Below are 27,375 nucleotides of genomic sequence, written 5' to 3'. Positions count from 1 at the left end.
AATAATAATAATAATGAAGAAGAAGAAGAAGAAAAAGAAGAAAAAGAAGAAAAAGAAGAAGACGACGATGATCTTACGCATATTTTACTTTGAGCGCAAATAATAATTAGTTACCTGTTCTTTCCGTTCAATTTAAGTGTCTGAGTTACCGCACAACCTGACCTTGTAAAAGTCTTTTAACGTTTCTATCATTCTTTCCCTTCGCTTTTGGATAGTGAAAAAATCATCCTCGCTGCACTGTTGGTCGTAAAGATTTTTCAAGAGCTACTGACAGGTTCATTACCCAAGTGAGTGCATTGTCCTCGTGCCACAGCTCTCTGTCACTATATCCACTTCAGTTATTATTCAAGAGGAAGAGTCTTCTTTATAATCACATGCTAGTTCTGTATAACCACTTCCACGGCAAAAGCGTGGACAGTGTTAAAGGAGGACTATAGGACTGTTGTTGTCTGAATTATGTATCGATTTTGATTTCAATTAATGACAACCTCATTAGTAGTTTTTCACGATGTTTTTGATCAACTTGAAGGTTTTTGTTTCGTTATTAACGTATTAACATATTACATGAAATGAACATTAATCACTTTAAACAAATTTGCAGAAATTTTCCATTCCAATGCAGGTTCTTTTCCAAAGTACTTGTTTCGCACAGTTTTTTGCGCTTTTATTATGTTCAATCATAGTAGCCTATTTGTGGAGATTTGTGTATATAGTTTTCACTTATATATATATATATATATATATATATATATACGTATTACACCCATCAAACGCTGAAACAAGATGTGAATAAACTTTTAATCTGGGCTGTAGATGGTAAAAAAGTGAAACGTGAGATTATCAACTATAACGATATTGATAGTAACTCCAACGGATGTTTTTATTATTATTATTATTATTGTTATTGTTGTTGTTGTTGTTGTTGTTGTTTATTGAGTTGTGAAATGAATGAAGAAAGACAAAGGTAGAAACACTTAGACGGACGGGGAGAAGGAGGTTTAGGGGTTAAAACACTAGCATCCTTTTTATGGAGTCTCTTCTTGCTTAACCGACCTGTTTATCGAAATCGGTGAATCTTAGAGATTAATGGCGATACCTTAAAGTGGCAGTGTTGAAGCCGGCGTAGGACTATTACGGAAATTTCCCTGAAGCCTTAACAGACTGGCACTTTATCAGTGACACAAAAGTGTGTTTACTCCGCCCCCTCAACTTGTGAGCGAAAAGCGTCGCCACTCGACAATCAAACTATATAACTGTCAAATCTATATAACATATGATTGTTATGAGAACAACCGAAAGTCAAGTAATTTCAAAGAAGATAACTAGACTGTGAAAACGCACAAAATTGGAACAAAATATACCAGCACAATACTATTATGGCGCACTGCTTTGGCACATCTCTCATTAACCCGGGAGTTTTTTTTTTTTTTTTTTTGCAATGTTCTGACAGACCATATCAGTTTTTTTTTTTAATTACTGTTCTTATACACTGCAGATTGCTTAATCAAACCTGCAATATGTTATATAGTTGAATAATACTGGTTGGAAATATATATTTTTAAAAAAAGAGAAAGAAAAAAAAACTTTCTCAGAAGAGAGTCAACTGTCAAGCAAAAGTTCACAGGTAAATGTAGAATGTAGAAAATTGTAAGCTTTAAATTTAAAACTTAGGATAACCCCGCAAACTGAGGCAAAAAAAAAAAAAAAAAAAACCTCCCACAGATGATATTTGGCCTGTTTATGGATCCAGAGAAACTGAAACCCTGTGGTTGCTGAGGGACTGTATAATGTCTGGGTGTATGGAGACTTTTAGGGACCTATAAAAGCATTTAGATAAAATAGCCTCAGAGGAAAACCATTTTGTCAATGTCCTATAACTGGGACAGTAAATCACCCTGCACCAGTTCAGTCCAGTTTGATACAGCCCAGTTTGACATTGAAATTCATACAAACAAAGAGGCTCAAACAAAATCCTCAGTATCCAGTCCAGTCCAAATCAAGAGTTAGTGATTCACAGATCATCCAATATCATTTTGACAAAACAGAAACAAACAAAACACCAAAGTGAAAAATGCTGGCAAAAGCACTGCCCACATGGTTTTATTTTTGCTCATATTGGGAACTGGCATATATTTGGTCATATTGGGAACTTGCTGATTATGGTGTCCCCTCAAAATGTACAAAAACAACATCCAGACTTCAAATGAAATCCTAGAATAAAAAAAAAAAATTAAAGTTTGAAGGACACATTTAGAAAATTGTAATGTTTAACACTGAGATGAAACAAAGGTAATAACCAGTAAGAACTGTCTGAAATGGTACCAGTAGTTTTCACCACAGGAAACATCACTGAATCAGTGATTAAATTATTTTATTTTTAAGTATAGTAAAATGTAAATATCATAATCAGTCACTCAGATGAACCAAAAACTTTAAAAACATTATATATTCAAAACACACAATATATGTGATTCATCATACAGTTTCCATTTTGAATGTTTCACACAAACTTTGGTACAGGACAGTTTATCCAGTTCTGTTGCACATGCTTTTATGAAGGCTTCTGGATCTTGCAAGTAAAATAAATTATATAGCATGATCATTTCGTTGTTTTAGCTCTAACGTAGTGCAACTGTGTTATACTACTTTTCACACATAACACCTGTTTAAGTGCAATTTTCTCCGAATTTGGATTTATTAATATGCCATCTAGACCCCAGAGCACCCTCTTGTGGTATAGGCTGTGACACATCACTGCCCTTGTTTACACACTCAAAAAATTCTGACAAAACTGAAAAGTTTTAACTTGATTTGGAAAGAATGTAATTGTCTTTATACTAGTAATTAATGTTAACCAATGACAATAATAATATTATGTATTTATACATAATAGACTTACTAATATATGCGACAAATCCTTCCAACAGTTTTTTGTAGCCAGGGTGTTTAGGCTGACCAGCTCCTTCACCTCCAAACTTGTTCATACATATTTTGCAGATCACCATATACAAATGGAAAATGCAAGACTATTATAAACCAATACAATTAACCCAAATATATCCATTTACACTCTTGAAATCTGCATTATATTTGTTAATTGAAAGCATAACAGACTAATGAAAAATTCACTTTCAGTTTAATATCTATTCAGGTTATCTGTACTGAGCGTGCTGGGCTCCAGCCTGGTCAGCTGATTCAGTGAAGGTAGTCTCTGAACTCTAGCAGAAGGTAGTTTTTCAGAAAGGTTGGCAAACCCAGTTTGGGAACCACCTTGTGTACACGGCCCTCAAGAAAGGTGCGGATCCTGCAGCGAGCCAGGTGCTGCAGTGAGCGTGGGCAGTTGGTCAGGGCAAACAGTGAGTCATAGAATTCCTGGTGTTTCTGTTAAAGTCAGAGAGAACAGGGTAACATAAAATGCATATGCCCTCAGGGTTCCTGACACATTTCACAATTAAATTTTTAATAATAAATGGAAAGAACATGCATCTTGACAGGTCTCTTGTTGTAATTTAACAGTAATTTAGCTGTGATGGAGAGAATCCAACACACTTTCCATGTTATTTCTGCTGTTGCAGACCAAGCATAGTTCATTCTGACAGTTCCTTAGTACTTTAACATGGCTAATTGGAATGCCAGTGAGTAGATGCTTATGAAGGTTTTAGGAGTAAATAAGACACTTTTTATCTCATGATTTCCGACAGTTCTGAAGAATGTGTTATTTTATTCAGTCATACGAAAGGTCTGATAACTTGATATCTGTCATAGATGAGGTTACAACATTTATATGATAGTGCTGTACCGACGATGATCATCTTTTAAGGCAGATCGTCTTTTAAGGCAGTAATCATTGTAAAGAAAGGGCTGCAGTGTTTTGTTTCCTCAGTTGCATGAAATGAACTGAATAACCTCCCTGCAAAAATGCATTCTGGATTATCTCGGCACAGTTGTGACGGTAAAATAGAGTTCTATAATTCTTGTGTGTAAACTCACCTTGAATACCTCTGCAGGAACAGCTTCCAACCAAGTGTCAGTAATTTTGATACGATCATATGAATTTAACAGGACTTCGATTGTACGGGGAGATGTACAACAGTGTTTCAAAACCTATGGAGAAAGTAAATCAGATACATTCAAGCACATCAATAAAGAGGAATAGCCTTAAAACTATGGCTCTTTTATTCAGATTTTTTTAGTATGCTGTTGCTTTTTTATGTTATATCCACATAATGGATTTCACTTTTACCAACATATGAAGCCCATGATATCAGCTAACCAGGACATTATTGTTATTGTGTATACTTCATGGTTTGGCAGGAAGGAGAGAGGTACACTGTCAGTGCTTGAAAGGGATATTGCATGTGCTAGATAGTGGCCCTCACCACTTCTGTGGAGGTAAAAGGTGAGAGGCTTTAGTTTTTGGGGTTCATCATGGAGAATAATTAAAATCTTCACTTGATGAACAGATTGGGCTCCCCTCTGGGGTATTTGTGGGAATTTCTGCAATTAGTGCTAATTAATCTCCTATTAACATTTGTCTCATTAGGAATCAGGCAATTTATCTGGCACAAGTGGGACCATCAAATTGTACAATATGAAGTGTTTCTTAAAAGTTGGAATTCAGAGGACGAAATAAAGCCATCTGATGTGATTAGAGCTGAGCCACTTAAAATGCTGTATGCTGCAAATCTGTTTCTGAATTATATTTACAACTTATAATTGTGGTAATTGCCAATTATACAAAATACAAACTCACCTAAGTTTCTGAAATAGAAATTACAACATCAAAAACATATAACTTTATGTTTCCTTGTATTTGTATCACAGCCATTACAATTCTACAGTATTTTAATACATAGCACTGAAACAAGGTATAGGAGAATGAGTTTGGATTTGCACAGTTTGAGCCCACCTTGGGCAGGGCCCCAGGCCAGACTCGAATGGAGCCATAGTTGAGCAGTGCTTGGACCACACGCTCGGGATGTTGTTCAGTCTTGTAGGCCACCACCTTTAAAATGTTGTGCATGGGTGCATCTCCACTGTAGCTCATGGTGTTAACGCAGGCGTTGTTTTGAAGCAGAAGGTTCACCACATCCGGGTTAACGTTTTTACAGGCAAAATGCAGTGGCGTCTGCTTGTCTTCATCAATTGTGTGTACATCTGCACCTGCTGCCACAAGTAGCTGGCACACATGGTGGTAGCGTTCGAGTGCAGGGAGGTCCTGAGGGTGGGCACAAGCGGCATTGAGTGGTGTGTGGCCTTCATCATTCTGCCGGTCCACAATACCGCCGTAGCGAAGGTAAAGGTCCACGTGGCCTGGTAGACCATGGCGGGCGGCCACGTGCAGTGGCACGTCATTTTCATCAGTGCTCCTCCCGTTGATAGAGGCACCATACTGAATGAGGAGTTTAGCACACCTGTGGAAAAGAAAAAGAGACAATAAGCATCAGTTGAGTTCAAGTTTATTTGTATTGTGCTTTTTACAACCAAAAATAGTCTCAAAGCAGCTTTACAGTGATCCGTGCCTAAGCCCCCAGTGAGCAAGCCCAAGGCAGCAGTGGCAAGGAGAAACTCCCTAATGAAGTGAGAAGGAGGAAGAAATCTTGGAAGGAACCAAGACTCAACAGGGGGAGCCAATCCTCCTCTGGTAAAGCATTAATCAACATCAAAATCAATACAGAACTTATAAAACTAACTTTTTTAAATTTACAAATAAAGATGAAAAGGAACTAAATTTGACAATGTTGGCAACATATCAGTTTACAATAAACCACTGAGGACATATCTGTATGCTTAAGCATTACAATGTTGTAACACATCTCCATAATATAATATACTTTGATACATGGAATGCTATACATCTGTTCACCCTTCAAAGAATCTGTGTTTTAGTCTTAATGTAAAATTGGCCCATTGCTCTCACAGATCACTTTGGAGTCTTGATCCCTTATAATCCACCATCAAAAAAGTGTAAAACTGTAATACCCACTCCAGTGAGTCCAGTTCAGTGCAGACATGCAAGGGCATCAATCCGTCTTCGTTAACAGCATTGGCATTTGCCCCATGTGACAGCAACAGCTTCACACATTCTGGCTGGCACTCTTCACAAGCTTCATGTAAAGCTGTGGTGCCACCTGGAGCCAAATCCACGCTGGCACCTCTGAGGAGAAGGTGCCTGAGGCACTCCGTGAACCCTCGGCCTGCTGTGATGTGGAGTGGTGTGGTTAACTCTTGTTCATATGTCAGTGACCATAGTCCTGCAAGGGAAGTGTAGTGAAGGGAATGCAGTAATTTGAGTACACATTATAACAGACAGGCTACCCGGGAACAGTCCTACATGGAAAAGTAATACTAATGATAATATTTTATATTATGTTAGATGCTTTCCTGAAAAAGGAAAAGCCTGAAAAAGCCTGAAAATGCTTTAGGGAGCACAATACTCTACATCTCCTGTGAAACTATGCAACAACACAAACTAGCAGAAGACCAAATGGTATAGAGATGATATGATGCTAGGGAGGGTGAAATTGAAGATCAGATCATTTCAAAGGCAGAAAAATTTGAATTTTCATGGTATGCTAAGTACCACAGTGTTTCTAAAATGCTGTGTATTGCACAGATGAAAGTAACCAGTAAAATCCAGTTGTAATTACAGGAATTAGACAAATACAGAATAATTCCACATTCTTTTTGGTTTAGATATGGCAAGTCAAGATAAACTAGTCTATTTGTGAGTCAAAGAACTTAAGTGACATACTTAGCCCTCTGTAATTAAACCTGAAATTTTTCCATTCTTCAATGTTACTAGTGTCGTAAACTGCATCAATAAGGTAGGCACTCTCAGGATCATCAATTATACTGATCAGAGTTAACTCATCACCCACTAAGAGCGCGTTCCAAAACTCAAGGATATTTCCCGTTGCCTGAGCCGTTGCAATCACATCGCTGCGGTATTCCTTCTGTTTACGAAACTTAATTTTTGGCCCCATGTGCAATGCAAAATATAGTCCGCTATTTCAAAACGTCTCAATGGTGGTTGGTCGACATCCAAGTTGACTCCTGTTAGAAAAACCTTGTTATTCAGGATTTGTTTTGACTGGTGGCACCAGGAGCTGTTTCTTGCAGGCAATGTTTGGTTTGTTACAGATTTGCTCCCCAGATAAGGGCTATTTTAAGGGATGTAAGGTGGTACATGACCTTTCGAATGGCCTAGAAAACCCACACAGCCAGATCATCTGCCCCTGCATGCACTCTTACTGACATCAGCTTTTCACACTCATTCGTAATTCTGTTATTGTACCAAATCAGTGGGTCACACACTAAACACATTCAATAATTCTGTTATTGCACGGAATCTAAGCTCTCTGATGCTAAACTCATTTTGGTAAAACATTATGCAGGCTTTATATTTTAGATGGTGCTTCCTAATTAATTTTACAGTATGTAAGTAAGAAGTATTCATTGTTAATATGGTTGTCTGGGACACAATAACAGTAACATTGTTGTGTCCTGACATTTACTGATTAACATACAGATCTATAAAAATTACATAAGTAATTTTAATGTGAGTAATTTTAATGTAATTACACAAGAACAATAGAGAGATGCATGTTGAGGATATCCATACTAGCACAGGGTTTTCTCTGATCAAAAATAATGTTTTATAGAGACAAAAGAGTGCTCTACAGAACCAGACAGGAAACTTTAGACCAAAAGCACAACTGACATAATAAACTGATATGTTTAACTACAAATAGTAGACTGAGATTATCCAAGTCATACATGCATTTATCAGTACGGCTGATTTATCAACTGTCAAATACTGAACGTGCAAGTGACTAGGCCTCGTAGTCAAGTCACACAGAGCTCTACTGTCTCACAACATAATATAATTTAATAAGCAACTTTAGCTGCTGATCTACCTAAGTAAACAACAAGTGTATGTTTTGGTATCATTCAGAGGTAATGCACTGGTGCTTTCTTTCTCTGAAAATCGATACTGTGCTTAAAAATAAGCATTCCAGTTGGGTGAATATGTATTTATACATAACTAATTACAAGAACAGTTAGCTAGCGGGGGGAGGGGGCTTGATTTAATGGCAAGCCTTGATTGTACGGTGATTACACTCTGTTTGTGAAAAGAGGAAAAAGGCAGTCCAACTCATTAGGTAGAGTCCTTAAACATATCACTAACTTTCACACATACCTCTCACATTCCCCTCCGCCTCCCAGCGCAATGTTCCACCTTGAGGCTGTATAACAAGGTTGACTGGTGACCCTTTTGGAAAAAGGTGGTTCACAGCCTCCAAATCTCCAGTATAGAGGGCATTCTGGACCACCAGGTCATGGCAAATCCTGGGGCATGGAGTTTCTGCAGGGGTAAACCTTGAGTCTGTCTTCTTTTCCCTTGCCTCTTTCCTCAGCAGGTATCCAGTGACAACAGGCGTTGCCAGCTGTCTCAGGCGCCTGTGTCTGTCCAGCAGGTCCTGATCCTGCTGCAGGGAGCGTAGTGCGGTCGAAGTGAAGACAAAACTCCCCTGAGACATTTCCAGCCAGCAAGAGAAAGATAGTATAATAGATATGACACAGCTTCGCAGCTTTTCCTCAGTTATATCAAACAGGGACTTTGGAGCTTCAAATCTACTTCAAATTAACTTGTGAAAGCCATCCAGGGTGACAGGGGTTGTTTTGATATTTGATCAGACAAATGATTTGGTGCATGTGAGTGACGTCTATTTTTATGCAGTCACATGGTCGCTGTCACATGGCAAATACATTCCACTGTGGCCATTTCATCTACTGCTCTATGCAATGGCAGTGAACTCTTAAGTGAAACAATGACCCTCCCTTGTTCTCTATTTAATCTCTCACCCAAACAAACCAGGAAATATGGCTTTGTTGGCCACCACAGCTGATTGTTTTGGAGAATATACAAAAATAAGTCATCTCAAAAATTGTGTAAAATTAAGTCAAAGAAGATGACTGTGGCTGTTCATAGGTGTGGAGGACAATTCAAAGACATTGGAAAATCATAACTGGATTCAATTGTTTTTGTTCAAACCAAGAAAGCCTTGTCATTCTTAATTATGGCTAAAAAGGGGGGCAGATCATAAGGTCAAAACTATAGAGTCTTACAGGTAAACAGTACCTATTTTCAGGTAAATATTCAAATTAATAGTTTCAACTGGCTTGCGACAGCAGTGGAAGCACACTCCATCTGTAGAGACCTTTCTCAATGTTGACAAGTGTTTTAGACACGTCTCTTAGAGAGATCTCAATGTCTTTACTGACATACGTGAGTCTGTTGATTACAACAGAGACGGAGAGTTTAGCACATATAACATGTAACATACTGATAAATCCAGTGTACCACATTAATAAACCATATGACAAATCACATATACCATATTAATGAATCGCGTAATAAATCACATGTACCACACTAATGAACCATATGTAGTGTACTGGTAAATCACGTGTGCCATACTGATAAATAGTCAATGTCAAGTCCAACTTTCTTCAGTATCAACCACAGGTGCACCCACTTGAATTGACCACGTGCTTGTTCTGTGTCCAGAGATGCAGCTGCTGAAGTAAAGGGGCACAATGCCACATCTGTTACATGCAGTTGCTCACTGCTTATTGCTGAGTGCTGAATAGCTTGGCAAACAGCCTGTTTACTGAACTACTTTATCAATGATTCTTTCCAGACTTATAGCAAACACTGCTATGCACAGCTTTAGGTCAGAACTGATGAAATGTATGGGTCTGTCCAAGCATGGTCTATCCAAGAAAGCGAGACTGTGTTAGATTCAAGGCTCCGTCCAGCCCTTTTTGCCACTTTTAGGGTTCTAACTTACACCCTGCGCAACATGTTACCAACTGAAACGCAAGTGATTTTGTTAGTTTCAGACCAGTGCAATTGTCATTTTCCCATCCAGCGCCCACATTGTTTAAATAGCAAATTAACTTGCGTCCATCTGGGCAGTGAGCCTTAAAATGATGTGTGGTCAGGCGCATTGCTGGCATGTTACTATTTTGAATGCAATTGAAAGCCTCTGCTCTTAGACCAACAAAAACCTGATCTAAAGTAATGTCACAGTTCTTTCACTGAAAAATAGAGTACCTGATTGGACAGAGGATTGGGGACAGCAGAGGCAGCAAATCGGCAAAGTCCCCCATTGTAGTAGCAATCCATCAAGGTGCCTGCACAGGTGGCTTTTAAAGGGAATGGGAGCTCACACTCTGATTGGTCTATTGCATGTTATGGCCAAAATACACCTATGATTAATTAAGAGACTCAGTACAACCCGCAAGTTCACGCAAGTTAATTTGCTATTTAAACAATGTGGGCGCTGGATGGGAAAATGACAATTGCATTGGTCTGAAACTAAAAATCACTTGCGTTTCAGTTTGTAACGTGTTGCACAGGGTGTAAGTTAGAACCCTAAAAGTGGCAAAAAGGGCTGGACGGAGCCTTGAATCTAACACAGTCTTGCTTTCTTGGATAGACCAGGCTTGCACAGGTGGCTTTTAAAGGGAATGGGAGCTCACACTCTGATTGGTCTATTGCATGTTATGGCCAAAATACACCTATGATTAATTAAGAGACTCAGTACAACCCCTTTGCGACTAGCACATTTCTTCGAGCTCAAATTGTCCGCTGTTAAACTAGCAAAATTGGATTTGGACATGCCCTAAATGCACTTATGCCATGCGCTTTAGACCATGCATTTAGATTGTTAAAACAGAGCCCTGTGTTTCTCTAGAATGCAGTGTATCCTTAATGCTGAGACAGACTCAGCACTGTAAGAATGACTGTCTCAGGCTTAGCGGTATGGGTTTGAGAGAGAGGACTGAAAAGTGTAAGCTATTTAGAGTTTTTTACTTGTTATTTATTTGGATTTGGAATATGGTCAATTAAAGCACTACTGAGTCTGTTTTAAGTTTGAGGGAAAATAGTTTACTGACCTTACAGAATCTAATCTAATGCACGACAAAACCAGCTCTCCTCAGCAGGTCATTTTACTTTGTCCTATGCCCTCTGAAGGTGCAATAGGTTAGTTTGAAGTAAAAACTAATTACAGTGTCATCTAAAGCATTGCAGTGTTCCTAATTAAATTCTTTTCACTTTGATTTTGTTTACATTAGAGGAAAAAGCTTCATCACATGGCCAGAATCACTGGGAGCAATGAGATGGGTTCAAATGCATTTTGAAGTTCTCTTGAACATAAGTTCTCTAGAACTTAACAAAATCAACAGCGTGGCTGATGACAAGGAAAATAAAGTATAATTGCTACTTTCTGCATTCTGTACATGCCAGACATGAGCAACATTATTTTCCTTTAAGAGCTCATCAAATAATCTCTCAGAATTGCTTTAACTGGTACTTGATGTATCTAAATTCCCATCAGAGTTTCTGATCCGATCTGCTCTTGTCCCAGCTGATGACTTCCTGAGATTTCAAACATATATAACAACTTCTTAAAGGAACATAGTGTTACACATGTCTGGCATAACCTGAGAATGCTTCTCATTGGTTAAATCAAAGAAAAACCTCTAGGGCATAAACTGAAACAAAAATGCACATGCAAGCACAACTGTTTTATGTTGAACTTCAAGTCTAAAAGAACATTTCTGAGAAATAAAATATCAGTTCCTCTGATTTTGTTATCTTCACTTCATGCGGCAAGAACCTTGAATTTTTAAATCTGTGGCCATGTACCTACTACTGTTTTTAAATGTGATTCCTGTAAAAGCCATATCAGCATTCCTTCTGCATAAGTAGGCTAGCCTAAAAAAACCTGTTCTTTCAGTAGAGTTGTTTAAGACTGATGTTGATGGATAAGACAGAGCCATTAGCCATAGGCGCTGACTCCGTAGGTGCTCGGGAGCTCGCACAACCATGGGAAAAGGTGAGCACCCACCGGGAAAGTATGCTATGTTCGGTGAATTTTTAACTTTGTGTCTAATCTGGAAACATTACTGTTGTCCAACAGCTCACCACTCAGTTTTTTTCTAAAAACATCATCTTTAACCGATGGGTGAGGCTGTGACCTTATTGGCTTTAGGCCAAGCAATCAAGAAGTGATCAATCAAAAATGCTGCGTTGGCTGTTACTTTGATTTGAAATCAAGGCTATTGCAAAGGTAACTAATATTAGACACAGGTTGTCGTCCTCCACCATTTTAAACTTTCTGGGAAATGGATAAGATTTTGATTAAACTTAGAAAGGACAGCGGTAGCACATGTGTGTTAGGGCCAGTGAGGCCTGGTAGAGCGAGGACCCAAAAGCAGACCCAGAGGACAGCACATTACTTAACAGATGTTTAACGAATTCCTTACTTTCCATAAAATCCAAAAGACAAAATAACAATGACGGTAACTGGTGGACAAAGACAAAAGCGGTAGCCAAAAATAGGCAGAGAAAATCAGGCACAGAGAGTAAAAAAAAACAGGCAGAGGTTCCAAAAAACACTAGGCAAAAACACAATCCAAAAACAGGCAGAGGTCAAAAAACAAGGAAAACATGGATTAGGACCTGGAAGAGCAGGGCTGGACCATGACAGTGTGGCTCTGAGGACACTCATTCACACCAGTAAAGTAGGCCTAGCCAAACAAGTGATGCTGGTGGCGGCAGCAACGCTAGCAAGTCGAACCTCTCCAGAAGTTTAGATCTGGATGATGTTGCTGATAAATTCAGCAAGCGCACATCCTCCAGGAGAAACACCTTCCAGCTGGACTGGTGAGTAAACCTTTAACTGTATAAGAGTGTTGCTTGAATGATATTTAGGTCATTTGCGTAACTACCAACGTACCAACATACCAACATACACGATTTGCGTCATGTGTGGTGTATGTGTTGATTCATTGTGCCACTTTCTCTATTTGGCATTCATTTTACTTGTTTGGTGGTAGAGGGAATTGTTTGTTAATCATTTTTTTATTTGTACTGATGTGGTTGTCGGTTGTGGGTGAGTGTCATCTGACTTACATAGGCTTATATGGAGGTATGTCGGTCTTTGCACAGTTTAAAGCTTAAAGCAATATGGTGCGTGTCCACTGGAGTGGAGCACATTCACTACAGCTCGCCAGAGCCATAAATGATTCCTCGCTCTGGGGGCATGTCTTTCAAATGCACTCTGTTTGGTTGTCCATAGACATAAACAATCCCAATAGTCACTCAGCGAATTCGCTCCTCATTTAAATACATTTAAACATATTTTTTCTCTGTTCACTTGATTAGCTCACTGACAATCCCACAATGCCCCGCGCAAGCTGTTTGCCCGGCTTCATTGAAAATGAATGGGAAAGCTTCGCTTCACTCGATTCGCTTCATGCTAGTGGACATGCACCGTTATGTTCCAAACACCCACCAGGAAAAAGTAAAATCGGCGCCTATTCCATTAGCCATCAGACAGAGGGCCCCTGCAGCATTGTGAATTAAGTTACAACATGCATAAGTGCAGCAACATAAAAAGATGACAAAATGTGATACAAACATAGTTCATAAGTCCATTGCCGTCTCCCCGGATTTACTAATGCCAAAGTTGTCTTAAGTACAACAGCCACTGTTTGTATGGCCTCTAACTTTGTTATCTCTCAAAGATCTGGATAGTCCCTTTGTCTGAACAAACAACAATGTCATGCAACCCAAATAACTGCAGTGAAGAATTTTCACTTGTGTCTGATACCAGCACAGATAGAATGGGACATATTCAAAACTGTAACCTTGATGAAACTTAGAAAAAAAGTCAAGGCTCTTCTAAACATGCCATGTCCTGGCAATGTTCCTTCTCTGAGTTCAGCTGTTTTTGATTTTTGTGTATGTGTCTTCATTTCTCTTGCTTTTATTCAGTGATAAAACTGATTAAAAAATTGCACTGATAAATACAAACACAACACAAATACAACCAAAATACAAATACAGCACAAATACAACACAAACACATATATACCAGAACAACACAAAAACAAATCCAACACATATAAAACACAGAAACAAATAAAACACAAATACAGTTCCAACACAAAGACAAAAACAACCCAAAGATAAATCCCACTCAAATACAGCACAAGTACAAATACAACTAAAATATAACAAACTCAAATCCAAATCAAATCCAACACGAAATACAAATTCAACACCAGGGGGGTATTCCAGAAAGCGGGTTTTGTGAAAAATCCAAGTTTGTTAACCCTGAGATGAGGGAAACTCTGGATTTTTCATTCCAGAAAGCGAGCTAACTCAAACTCTGGCTCAGTTACTGTGGTAACTGACTCTGTGAACCTAACCTGCTCATTGGCAGGTTTTCTTTAACAAACCCTGAGTTTCTCCCTAACTCCTCCCTCCTGTTGAACCTGAAGTAGCTGTCAAACATGGCATGTCCTTTCATTGGTAACCTGGTCGGCGTTGAAGCCCAAATTATTCGCATAGCCTTACGTCAGGAGAGGATTTTGAGACCCCCATTAGATGTGCTGTCATTTCCTGAGGAGTACCTAATCGAGTGTTACCGTTTTTCGTTACAGTCTATAATTTATCTGAACAGTATTCTCCGGCCTTACATTTGTAATATTACACACCGTGGACATGCTCTCACATCAGAGCAAATTCTTTGCGTTGCTCTTCGTTTTTTGCAAACGGGAGTTTTCTTTATAACATTGGTGCCGCAGAACATATTGGGAAAGCAACAGTTTGTAGAGCCGTAAGAAAAGTGTCCCTTGCACTTAAATGGCTACTGCACATTTTTGTTGCGTGTCCTGGGCACAAACCTCTAAGGACCATCAAAGAGGAATTCCACAGGATTGCAGGTGACTGATGTAGAAATCATTCAGTTGAAGTTAATGACAATATTTTAAATTATATTCAGTTCATGATATTCTGCTGCGAGCTCAGACTGGGATCAGTGGTTAGTTTTTATGTTGTAGGGTTTCCCAATATCATCGGCTGCATCGATGGCACACAGATCCCCATCACTGCTCCTTCAGTTAATGAAGCAGACTATGTGAATAGGAAGTCGTTTCACAGCATTAATGTGCAGGTACACCTACTACTGTCTTACAATAACAAAGACTATACATCACAATATACTACAACTAATATCCCTCATTCTCTGCACTGTCAAGATCATATGTGATGCCGCACACTTTATCACCAGTGTTGAAGCCAAGTGGCCTGGCTCTGTACATGACTCATGGATCTATCGTGAGTGTATGCTGAGCAACAGGTTTTCTAATGGTAAGTAAAGCTTTCTACAAATATCATTCCATTTCTTCCTATTTTAGCACCCTCAAAATGTATCCACTATATAATTACAGGAGAGTTTGATGGCCACCTGCTTGGTGACAGAGGGTACCCCTGCCAGCCCTCTCTGTTGACCCCTTACCCTGACCCTGAGCTGGGCCCCCAACAATGCTTCAATGTGGCCCACTGTAGAACTAGAGCCCGGGTTGAGATGACAATAGGCATGTTCAAAGCCCGGTTCCAGTGTCTGCGTAAACTCAGGGTGACCCCAGAGAGAGCGTGTGACATTATTGTGGCATGTGATGTTCTCCATAATATTGCCACAATTAGAGGAGAGCAACACCCTGCCGTACAAATAGATGACCCTGAGGAAGACCACCCTATCCACCCTCCCGATGTCCTGGATAGAAGAGCAATCAGAGTTATAATTTGCCAAAATCATTTCGCAGATTAAAAGATACCACCACCCCCAGCAGTCAAATAATAAAACAAAGACACATTTCATTTGGTCTTCTTTATTTCCTACAAATGTAAAAGCAACAATTACTATATTTATATTGTTCCAACTATGATTTCACCTGTAACCATGCACCCACCTCTAACTGGTGTTCCAATATTTCAATTACAAGATTGGCCTTCCTCATCTGTCGCTCCAAGTATGCAATTTCTAAATCGGTTTTAGCCATTTTCTTGACGAGATGCATTCTATACAACTTCTTTACTGGTAACTGGGAAAACATAAGGATGACATTAAATTCTACAGTTCTACATGCAGAATTAACCAGGGATTTGCTGAACATCTCACTGTGTTAATCTGTGCTGTGGAGGTTGATGGATCCTCCTGGTAATGCCCAGTCATGCTCTGTTAAAAAGGATAAGAACATGCAAGTTGCTTTTCCATTCATTCTCATCACTTCAATGTACATTTTAAACTCAAAATTCCACACATGAATGTGAAAACATTCAAATGGGGACACAAATATCAGTAGCCACCATACATAATATTAAGATGTATACCTCTGAAGGCCTCTCTGAATTCCTCTCTGTGGCAGCAGACAATGTGTGTTCATCATCATCCTTATCATCATCATCATCATCATCATCATCATAATCCTGTGACAAACAGCATTTTGTCTCAGAATACTTCAAAGTGCTAAATTTTGCAAAATCTCTGGAGTATTGAGCACTTACCACTGCAGGGAGTTCTCTAGTGGCAGGAGGCTCACCAAGACTGATGACACCATCAGTGACTGTTGGAAGAAATGGAAAACCCCAATAAGCAATATATATGTCTGTACACATACACACACACACACTGTATATATACACATACAAACATACAGTACACACATACTAACATCTTGTGTAGGCACCTGTGTCCTGGGGGGTAATTGGTTCAGATGAGCTCCCTCCAGGGATGCCTTCAGCCACTGGTCGCCCGTTTTTTGGGCCTCTGCCTTCTTTCTGTTAGCTGGATAGCACTCAAATATTAATCTGCTAAGCAGGATATTAGGCGACAAGGCATTTAAGTGTCTTAAAACAGCATTCTGTTGGGGGTTAAAGCCATTCAAAGTTGAAATAACCACTGAATAACATTTACTTTTTTTAATATGTGAAATATGATTAAAAACAAAATGAGATGCAGTCATGAACCTATAGGCCTAAGCAAAATATGCCTTAACTGTTTGAAGTATGTTTTTATATTTAATTTTCAACTGCTGCCAAATGCGTTTTGTGCCCATGGGATTGCACCTAAATGAAAATAGAATTTTATTCAATTACATTCCACCACTTTCACCTGTAATATTAAAGGAAAGTGTAGTTAAATGTTAAATGAATAGGCTACTGCCTTCAAACTTACGCACTGACACAGGCAGCAATTGTCTCCCACGCTAGTTTTCTCTTCTTTGCCACTGCCGTCGTTTTGCTTTTTCTTCCGAAAATGTGCTCATACTCAGTATAAGTGCACATCAGAATTTCGAGCTCCATTGGGGTGAAGTACTATGATCTTTTTTTCTCACCGGTTGCCATGGTGAATCGCAATATCGGAGCTCCATTGATGATGGCTCTTTATAGTCGTCATGTACGCGCTTAACTCAGAGTGAACATACTCAGAGTAGTTTAAACTAACTCAGATCAGCCGTTCTCGAACTGAAAACTCAGATTTTCCCATCTCAGGGTTCATCAGCTCAGAGTTCAGGATTAAACTCAGAGTTTTTTAAACCTGCTTTCTCAAATACCCCCCAGGTGCCATGAACATGCTGGTGAAGTCTGCTGAGGTTCAGTGCAGAGGGCCCCTCACCAAGTCCAGCATCTGACAGCCACCCATCAGGGCCTTTATGGATGACCCGACTGAGACAACAACATCTATCCCAGGGAGCAGGTGGATCCTGAAGATCACCTGGGCTTGGATGAGCTTCAAGGCTGCAAAGTCCAGATCACTAGTGCTGAAGAAAGGAAAGGCCATTGACAAGTTCCGCTTCAAACTCGGCAGCACCCAGATACCATCCATCACCAAGAAACCAGTGAAGAGCCTGGGAAAGGTGTTCAACTGCAGCCTGACCGTACATTCACACTGAGGGTGGCGAGAGCGTCAAAGCGACCGGAAGTCATTCATTTTCTATGTGAGCCAGCGTCTTTAAGCGCTGAAGAGCAGCTCCGCAAGCAGGGTCGCGGTGAGGCCAGTTTGGCCGTCAAAATACAGTTGAAGTTCAATTAACTTCATGGTAATGAGCTATTATGCTGTTCGGCGGCAACCAGTCGGAATTTAGAAGTGCTCCCTGGAGAATTCTAGAGAACACAATTGTCCAAACTTTTGTTCTCACCAAACATGTAATTATAGTTCCCAGCATAATGGAGGAGTTTGATCATAGCCGTTGCGGGTTGAAATGTTGAAATGTGGCTTAGCATTGTCAGCATGTTAGCACTTAGCATCACTACAAAAGTCACACCACACAAATGGCTTTTAATTAGTTTATTTCGTCAGTTTATTTTGTTACCAAACGTGTCATTATAATTGTTGATTTCTTTGCTTGATCGATCAATTTCTTAGCTTCATATTTAAAAGATTTCTTACCTTATACCCTACTTGTGGTCAGTCAGCACAAAGGTACCGGTTGACATGTTTCATTGCCTTTCAGCCTCCTTTAAACAAAGTTTTTAAGACCAAACAAACTTGTATCTGCCTATTTCATCAACGTCAGAGCATCAACAGTGTTTGACAGCATTGTTTGCAGGACAGCTAGAGTGAATCTTGACGCTCTAGCCATTCTCAGTGTGAACATACAGTGAGAGACACAACATCCAGCCGTGGGCAGCCGTGGTCTAAAGGTTAGAGAACCGGAGGCTGTGACTGGAGGGTTGCCGGTTCGATTCCCAGGCCCAACATCCATGGCTGTGTGCCCTTGAGCAAGGCACTTAACCCTAATGCTCCCCGGGCGCAGAGGAATGCTGTTGTGTGTTCACACCGTTGGATGGGTTAAATGCAGAGGACAAATTCACTGCTCACTCAAATTCACTACTCGTAGCGTTGCTACTACTGGCACCATGACCAAGTCCTGAGGGTCATAGCGGATGCCATCTGCAGTGGGATTAGCAATTGCAAGTGTCCCCGTCTACTGAAAAAGACCGTCGCTTTCATCAGGGCTGGGGAGAAGCAAACATCAGCCGCCAGGACCACCTCCTCTGGCCTGCTAACTACGGCACAAGACTGGGAACTGAAAGTCGACCTGTGGAAGCAACTGAAGTTCCCAGAAACTGTTGCCACAACAACGCTGAAGCCAGACATGGTGCTGATCTCAGAAGCCTCCAAGCAGATCATTGTTTTTGAACTCACTGTTCCCTTTGTGGAGGCAATGAAGAAGATGGTGGGATGGCTTTGTGGAGGCAATGAGAAGAAGAGGGCGTACACTGAGAGGAAGTACACTGAGCTGGTGGAAGAAAGCAACGGGTGCGGGCGAGATGCGAGCCCACTGAGGTGGGATGCAGAGGGTTCTCAGGCCAGTCCCTCTGCAGGGTCTACAGCATGCTGGGCATCACAGGAGCCAGTAGGCGAAGGGCCATCAAGTTGGCCACTGAGGCAGCAGAGGTTGCTTCAAGGTGGCTGTGGATAAGAAGAGGAGAGCCGTGGGTGGGGTAACACTACCTGGTCACAAGCCAGGGCTTAATCAACCCTGGCTGGGTCTGATTGTTGAAAGACCCGAAACACCCGATGGCTCCAGGAAACATCACTGATGATGTTAAAAGGGGTTAGTTCTAAGTGCTCATCATGAGATAGGTAAAGTAAACCAAATCCATCTGATTATCACTACAGATGAGTCTATCTGAACATGCATTCTTATTAATGTGTGTTTTTGTGGTGATACATCTGTATTTTTCTCTTTTTGTCTCACAGTCTTGCTGACTGAGCTGGTACAATGTCTGAACTGGCCTCCTGCTTTAACAACTCACGCTAACATTTCTAAAATCCTTTTGTTGAGAAGCCATCTTAAAATAATTCACTTGCAATGTCTTATCCATATACAAATGGCAACGCCAGTGTGGAAATAAAAAGTCATTTATTTCAGTTTGCATCGCAGTAATAGATGTCACATTGACTGAAGGCGTCAAAGAGTTTCGACTTTGCAAACACACATTACTGTGAGACAGAATGAGAATATTGTGCTTGCTGCTGGAGTACATCCTTTTAAATGATATCCATAATGAGTTTATAATATGCATCTGGGCTACCTCCTCTCTACTCTGATGTCTTCCAAATGGCTCGGGTGTCATCAGCAAAACATGTAGGCACTTTCCCGCCTCATTGACTACCAAATGTATTTTAAATATCATTCCTCGTAACACAATTATTTAAAACGTTGAACCTAACACTTACTAATGGGGAAAAAGACTTTCATATATTCATTTCTCAAAAGGTGGACATTCCGTTTTTTGCAACTTGCAGGGACTGTTTTGGCCAAAGCTAAATAAATAAATAAATTAACAAATAAATGAATGAATAAATGAAGTACTCCAATAATATATAAACAGCTGTTTGGGGCTGTGGTTTGGTGGTCAGTCTGTATTGAGACAGACCGGACTTTCATAAGAGGCTGATGACTGCAGCTCATCTCATCAAAACAATTAGGCAATTAGTTCCTGCTGTTTATGTTCCTCTTAATGCCAATTTGACTGCTGCGGCTAGCATTAAACTGACGGGGAAAACCTACTGGAATATACGTTCTTGTCAAGGGGCTCATCTAGTAAACATACAAAATTTGAGACAACAATAATGATGCATAGACACTAATTAACGGAGCCTCAGGGAGGGTGGGTGTTTAAATTTAGAGTAATTAGTGAAAAATTACTGATGTGATGATTTCAGGGAGATGAAAAGTGCTTATTTATTATTTGACTGCAGTCACAGTCTGAGAATCTAGAATAAAAAAGAGAATAGTGGAGATGTGTTTAAACCTGTAATTCTGGCAAATGTAATATAACATATACTATAATGTAACATACACCATAAATGTAAATAGCTGTAATTTACACCATGGAATCTTTGGGATTCAAATATTAGAACATGGTCATAGTAGTGCATAGTAGTCAGACTAAATTGTTTCTATGGGTATGAAAGGCCATGTTACCCTTCTGTGTAGGGATATTGTTTCCTACTGCTCCATTTAGAGACACTGTCCTCACTGTTTCCTGGACAATGATTCCTATAGGGAACTTTGTTAGGTGATCAAATGTCTACACCTGTCTTTATTTTTTTTTCTTCATTTGCGATTGTTCCAGATTTAGGTCTGCCTCCATTGTCTTGAGATGTATCACTTTGATGTGATGTCCTAGTTTTAGCCTAAGGATGTATCTGGGTATAATATATAGGCAACATGTGGACAGACTTCATATGTCCCTTCAAAGCCTCCCCAGGTGTCCCTGTATCATCTCTCCCAGCAACATTCTTACATTTTACCTTATGCAGAAATGCTATTGGCACCAAAATGAGTTCCAAGGTCCTGATTGGTTGGTTAGTGGAAGAGTTGTTGCAGTCTTTGTTGGAAAAATTACTTTTTCCTCTTCCCTTAAAATCCTTAACCCATTACCTGTAATGCATGGCGTCTGTCGTTACAGATTCCAATTGTCTCCCAACGTACTGTTGATCACAGCGTAAATGACCCACCTCTTCATTATGACAATTGAGAGGTTCATATTTCAACCTAATAGCTCTCCATAACTTTAACAATCAATCATAACCTCATTTCATTGAGAGCACTGCTAATATGTGCTTCCCTGCCATGTGGAACATTTTCTAATGATGCACTTGCACACCAAAACAATGCAGGCCCCATGTCTGCATCAGTCACTAATGTCTCCATCCATAATGTGTTTATAACACTCTCTCAAAAGGAGAGGAAAATGACTCCAGCGAGAAGACGGGGCAGAGACAGGGATCTACGAGGGACCACAAGATCAGAGGAAAATGGCCATGATGATGATAATGCGGAAAATGCTGTCATTAATGACACCATTGCACTGGTGGTAATATGTCCACAGACATGGAATCATTAGTATATATCAGACCATCAGCAATAAACATCATAGGAGCAGCCAGCGGAGGGAACACAACATCTATATCGACGCAGCTCTTCACTCACTGAGGGACTGTTAGGCTGATTGGTATGGGAGAAGGCACAACGCTCATTTTGAACTAAGTGGTCATTTTGTTTTTTCAAGTATATCCATTTTCTGGTCAGTAAATGGTCAGTAAATCATTAATTGAAAAAGCCAACTATGTTCTCTCTCTCTCTCTCTATTCTCTCTCTCTCTCTCTCTCTCTATATATATATATATATATATATATATATATTGCTAATGCTTCAGTCTGTGAGTTTCCAAAAGGATGATGAGAACAGAACAGAGGTTAACATTGTGAAAACTTGCAGCAGGAGGGTGCTATGTGTGAAAGTTCATCTAACACATAGAAATGCCTTCAGGATTGCCTTCAGAGTACAGACATTCAACAACACACCACATTGTCCCTTGATTGTCATATTACTATCCATAAGATTATCTTAACACGTTAGAACATACATGGATCCTTGTAGCAGCAGGACTAAGAAATGTAGCTTAAATTTAAAGCCTTATCTCAGGTTGTTTACAGTTACATGAATTTAGTACTGCAGAGGGAACCGTACTAAGATCAGAAAAGAAGGGCCTGGTTGTTTGGATTCGTGTTGTTGTGGATTTGAGTACTTGGCATCTTGTTAAAAAAAAAAGAAAAAAAAAGAAAAAAAAAGAAAGAGAGAAACAAACAAGCAAACCAAAACAGTTAAAGTGAAAACCAGTCAGGCAGTGTTTATCACTTCAAGTTTGTTTGTTGTTTTATTTATTTGAATGTTTACTTTTTTCACCTTGACCAATGCTGTTTTTTCCCGACAACACTACTTTAATTTTTGTTAAACTATAATAATCTTTTATTCTTTTGTTATAGAACATAATGTGAGGAAATTATTATTTACGATTTTAAACGATGCTCAAATAGAACATTTTTAATATAAATACCTCAGAGTGAATGTCTGAAACCATCTGCAAATATGTTCCTCAAACATAGCAAATAATTATTTAAGCAGTCCGAAGGCTGAAAATTTCATTGTAAAATATAGCTTGAAGGGAACCGCAAAAGCAAATGTCAATATCAGTAACAGAATTCAAGCACTGCCATCTAGAGGTTGACATATAACACTGCACAGCTTTTTGAGGCTTTCGAAAAACAAAGCATGTTTAATTTTCACAGAACAAAGGTTTCACAGTTTCATATATGAGACAGGCTGATAGAGACTGTGGGCTAAGTTGGAGGTAATAATACAGCTTATTAATGTGGCTCTGCAGATTATCATCATAATTCCTGTAAAATTACTTTGGGAGAGATCTTTATGTTGAAAGTTACACTATGTCTGACAGATTCTAACTTATTTCGTTGGTTTCAGAGCATTTACATTCACCTAAGAATTCTACATTAATTTACTTCATATAGCTATGGCAGTTTACAGAGGAAGGCATTGAGATAAAAAGTAATTACTGTAAATGTCATTCATCAGCCACTCTATTCATATTCAAAGGAGGCTGTACTCATTTAGTGATTTTTGCCTACATTTTACAGAGTTCCTTCAGCAAATGCTGAGGATAAAGCTGAAGTTAGCTAGCCTCAGAGAGCAGAAGGACAAAATCATGGATACACTTAAAATAAGAAAGATACTTTGAGAACAATTCAGAGTAGGGAGTTAACACTTCTCTGTTTAGTACTAAGATGCATGGGTCAGAACTATTATTTTCATCATTTTCATTAACATCATTATTTTAATAATGTAATAATTCTCTTACTTAAGTACAGTTTTTGGCTACCCTATCAACCTCTGTTGTATGCGTGTACAGTATAGTACCCCAGTCCCAATACTTACTTATTTCTGTTTTATGTCAGAGGCAGATTTGAGAGCATGAGTACCTGGTTATTCCATAGTGGCCAAAAATTGGAGAACATTCAACACAAGTTATGGACTCACAATTTCATTTATATACACACTGGTGAGGCAAATATTTAAATAAACATGTGAGGTATTGCTTTGAGTTCTTTTTACATAGGCTACATGTTGTCTAGATGCTGTTATTAGAAAATATAATCAATATTATTAATCACATTTCAGTCAAGCTTAGTTACTGACATACAAATCTTTCAAAGAAAGTAGTGAGCAAGTATTTTTCCAACAATGTGTCGGCTAAGTAGTACTTTCTAAAGTAAGTTAAAACATTCAGTGCTCTACGTTCAATACTGGCTGGCTGTACGTTGCTGTGAGTGCAAATTCAGTATGAACACATTAGGGGTTTACTTTTCTGAATTTCTTAAACACAGTCCTTGGGTTAGAACTCCACTTGCTTTCTTCAAACACATTTCCTGACTGGTTTGTGCTGGCACATGGAAATTCCACTGTTCTGGCCACTACGTAATTTCATTGCCTTCATGAAGATTTTGTTCATGTTGTTCACAATGTTGATGTCGATGTTGTTCTTTAAATTTCCAGACTTTCTGCAACCAATGAAGTCTGTCATGAATACATAGCATAAAACTACTTCAATTATAAATATTTTGACTGCGTAGTATAGTTATCATTTCAATGTTCAGTACAGTGCCTCAGAAATATTAATAAAAGATCTGAGTGGTTCATGCCTAAAAAAAAAATAAATAAAATAAAAAACCTTGGCACAAAGAGAAAGTCTTTTGCAGAATATTGAACAGGAAATTATTATTATAGATCATCTAGGTATAATGGAAATTTCACTATCTGGGTATAACAGAAACAACACAATTAAATCTCAAAACATTCGAAATTTATGAATTTATGGCTTTGTTTTGCTAGAGGAATGAAGCCATAGGGCTCCTCTATTAGGAGGTTAATACTTATACTGAGTTAACTAACTCTGAGTTTTCACTAAACCCGCTTTCTGGAACACCCACCTGGTCTCCACCACTATGAGCACTGGAAAAGTGACAAGTGGTCCTGGTTTTTGGGGCCAGTTCATAATATTAATTGCATCTTTGTACTTTTGTAATTGTAGCTGGAATTTACAGCCCTCTTTAGGATAAAGACTTAGACCTGCACTGGAATTACAGGAATCAAATTTCAATGAAGTGAAATTCCATAGTCAACTCATTGTTACATGCAATTAGTAAACATACAGATTGTATCTGTCCATGTTATACCAATATATTCATTTTCATTTTTTGAATATGAATAAACCTTAATCCTAATCCAAATGGGACAAGTCACTAAATCACAACAAACTTCTGGATTACCCTGAAAGATTCTCATATTATTAAAATACCACACGAAAATGATTTTCTTTCACTCACTATTTGATTGTAACAGAACACCTATGTAGCAAACAAACAAACAAACAAATAAATAAGCAAGCATTCATTTCTCCAGACTTAAATCGGAAATATAATGTCTTTTCATGAACTTCCCATTCAGTTCCAATTTTATTTTTTGTTTTTTTCCCATTCAAATCCCAGTCCTCCACTTGAACTAGATAAAGAAAATATTACTGATTTGACCTCAACCTCAACTATATAGTAAAATATTACTGATTTGACCTCAACCATATAGTAAAGAGGTAACAATTTGTATACCATAAATCACACCAATTATACTCAACATTTATTTAAAAAACAAATATTTTCTCAAAATCAATCTTTCACATTGGCACATGGGAAACTAGAAATTAAGAGTAAAATTCTTGTGCATTGCCAAGTTAGGTAGCACATCCCTGCAAGTGTGGCATCCATTCCAACTAAAATTCTGATCCCATTCCAAATTCTCAACACACAAAGAATTTATCTGGGACTTGCATGTCATTGTTCATGGTGCTAGTTTTATACTACCATTTTGTTTTTAATCATGTGGTGCCACAAATGACACAGCAGCAAAAAGGATGATGTGTAACTGGTGCGGTGCTGTTGTGAATCAGTCTGTCCAGTGGCTCATGGTTTTGCTCGCCAGTGTCCCTTGTGGTGGATAACAAGAAAAGTAGAGCCAGCCCTTGTTAAATGACCCAAGGCCAAAACTAGAAATCTTGAGGCCCTTCATACAAGACAGATGCCCAGCCCCTGTGCTAATGCGTTTTGCTTTGCTGCTTTTGCCTAGGCACCAAAGTCAAAGGGAAGTAACATTCCACATGTCAAAAGATTTAACGTCAGCAATGTGTTTCAAGGAATTCTTTGTGATTTATAATTGCATATGGCAGTGTTCTGTTAGTGTACCATATACTGATTTGTGATCTCAATACATTAAATTTGAAAGTGGTACATGCTCATTTTGTCCTCTTTAAAACACTTGGATAAAATAGAAAATCAGACCAGTTATAACTGCATTAAGCTTATTTTGTGCATTTATTGGCTGAATTAAGTCAACCCAAATTTCTCATTCCAACAAAACATGGGAAAACGTGAGATTCTTGTCCTTTTCAAAGCATTACTTTGAGCTAGTGTACTTTGTCACGGCTTTTGTTCCCTCGGATACCGCGTGTTTCGCCAACTCCCCGGGCAAAAGCAGTCGGACTGCAGTTTGCACCTCACGACTTGTGATGGTGGACCGCTTGTTGTATTGGGTCAGTCGTGACGCCTCCGTGGCAATCCGCTCGAACACGTCATTAACAAAGGAGTTCATGATGCTCATAGCTCTGCTCGAGATCCCAGTGTCTGGATGGACCTGCAAATAGAAATATTTCCACAAGAAGAAATGTGAGTGGTGATGTTTCTACAGTTTTGTGATTAAATGTTGACGTTTTGCAACTGCACTGTAAGGCTGACCTGCTTCAGTACTTTAAAGATGTAGATAGCGTAAGTTTCTCTCCTCTTGCCTTTTCTTTTTGACGATTTTCTGTCGCCCGTGGCCTTCTCTTTTTTTTTAGTTACGTCGTTTGTCATTTTTAAGTGAATGTTTTAAACAGCGTGCAGCAAGTTGAACCTACTGCGTTGCAACCAATTTTCCTAATTATCAACTTCCTTCTAGATCTTCTGAATATGTTGACTTACCTCCCAGCTGACATTTATCTTAATTCTGTTATGATGAGTTTGAAATTAGCGGTTAATTAATTGGTGTCTGACTGCAGCTATTTCACGTAATCAGAGACAGGAATATTCTGAGAGCACATGTGTATAGGTGGTCTTGAGAGCGTGCATCATGAACATCAAGATAAACAATATGTACATATATATATATATATATTTTTTTTTTTTTTTTTTTTTAATTTATTTATTTATTTACTTTTTTTTTTGTGCAGAGCCCCATCTGGTGTATGTGGTTCAACTAATTTAAACTATCACTCATTAGTCCGCTTCAAGTAGAGACATGGTTCAGAGCAGGCTTCGAAGCATTCTAAGAGTTGCATCCACCTATGACAGGTGTTGCCCCTGTGGATGTTCAGCCCCTAAAGGGAGCAATTACAAGTACAGACATAATGATCATTCGCAACAATGAACATATAACAGAAGGGAATGGGGCACAAAAGCAGAGGAAAACTACTCTCTTCTGATCCCACAGTCATTATTAAGGTCAAAAATTCATGTTCTTCTCTTCGAGCAAATAAGTACCTGAACA

The 27,375-nt window shown here is 39.1% G+C and overlaps 2 protein-coding genes and 1 pseudogene across 2 annotated transcripts; 1 reads left to right on the top strand and 2 right to left on the bottom strand.

The window, feature by feature from the left end:
* Nucleotides 1-3,195: 3,195 nt before the first annotated feature.
* asb10 (ankyrin repeat and SOCS box containing 10) lies at nt 3,196-8,543 on the bottom strand. The gene is made up of 5 exons (XM_030770193.1): nt 8,204-8,543; nt 5,987-6,254; nt 4,910-5,414; nt 3,991-4,104; nt 3,196-3,381 (listed from the first exon to the last, which is right to left on the bottom strand). Exons 1-5 carry the CDS (start codon nt 8,541-8,543, stop codon nt 3,196-3,198), a joined length of 1,413 nt encoding a protein of 470 aa, XP_030626053.1.
* Nucleotides 8,544-14,376: 5,833 nt separating this feature from the next.
* Nucleotides 14,377-15,695, top strand: LOC115806796 (putative nuclease HARBI1; annotated as a pseudogene).
* A 10,552-nt stretch (nt 15,696-26,247) lies between these two features.
* h2bk1 (H2B.K variant histone 1) lies at nt 26,248-26,702 on the bottom strand. Its single transcript, XM_030768652.1, has 2 exons — nt 26,586-26,702; nt 26,248-26,484 (listed from the first exon to the last, which is right to left on the bottom strand). The coding sequence occupies exons 1-2, from the start codon at nt 26,700-26,702 to the stop codon at nt 26,248-26,250; spliced, it is 354 nt and encodes a 117-aa protein (XP_030624512.1).
* Between the last annotated feature and the right edge of the window lie 673 nt (nt 26,703-27,375).

Source organism: Chanos chanos, chromosome 3, assembly GCF_902362185.1.
Source record: "Chanos chanos chromosome 3, fChaCha1.1, whole genome shotgun sequence".
NCBI lineage: Eukaryota > Metazoa > Chordata > Actinopteri > Gonorynchiformes > Chanidae > Chanos > Chanos chanos.
The sequence above is the reverse complement of the archived record's forward strand: the minus strand, read 5'-3'. Positions and strand labels throughout refer to the sequence as shown.

Coding starts and splice junctions, on each gene's coding strand:
- asb10 (XM_030770193.1), bottom strand. CDS start 8,543: ATGTCTCAGGGGAGTTTTGTCTTCACTTCGACCGCACTACGCTCCCTG. Junction 5,415..5,986: donor ACTGAACTGGACTCACTGGA/GTGGGTATTACA, acceptor TCTTTTCCACAG/GTGTGCTAAACTCCTCATTC. Junction 4,105..4,909: donor GGCCTGGGGCCCTGCCCAAG/GTGGGCTCAAAC, acceptor CTTTCTCCATAG/GTTTTGAAACACTGTTGTAC.
- h2bk1 (XM_030768652.1), bottom strand. CDS start 26,702: ATGACAAACGACGTAACTAAAAAAAAAGAGAAGGCCACGGGCGACAGA. Junction 26,485..26,585: donor TCTTTAAAGTACTGAAGCAG/GTCAGCCTTACA, acceptor TTCTATTTGCAG/GTCCATCCAGACACTGGGAT.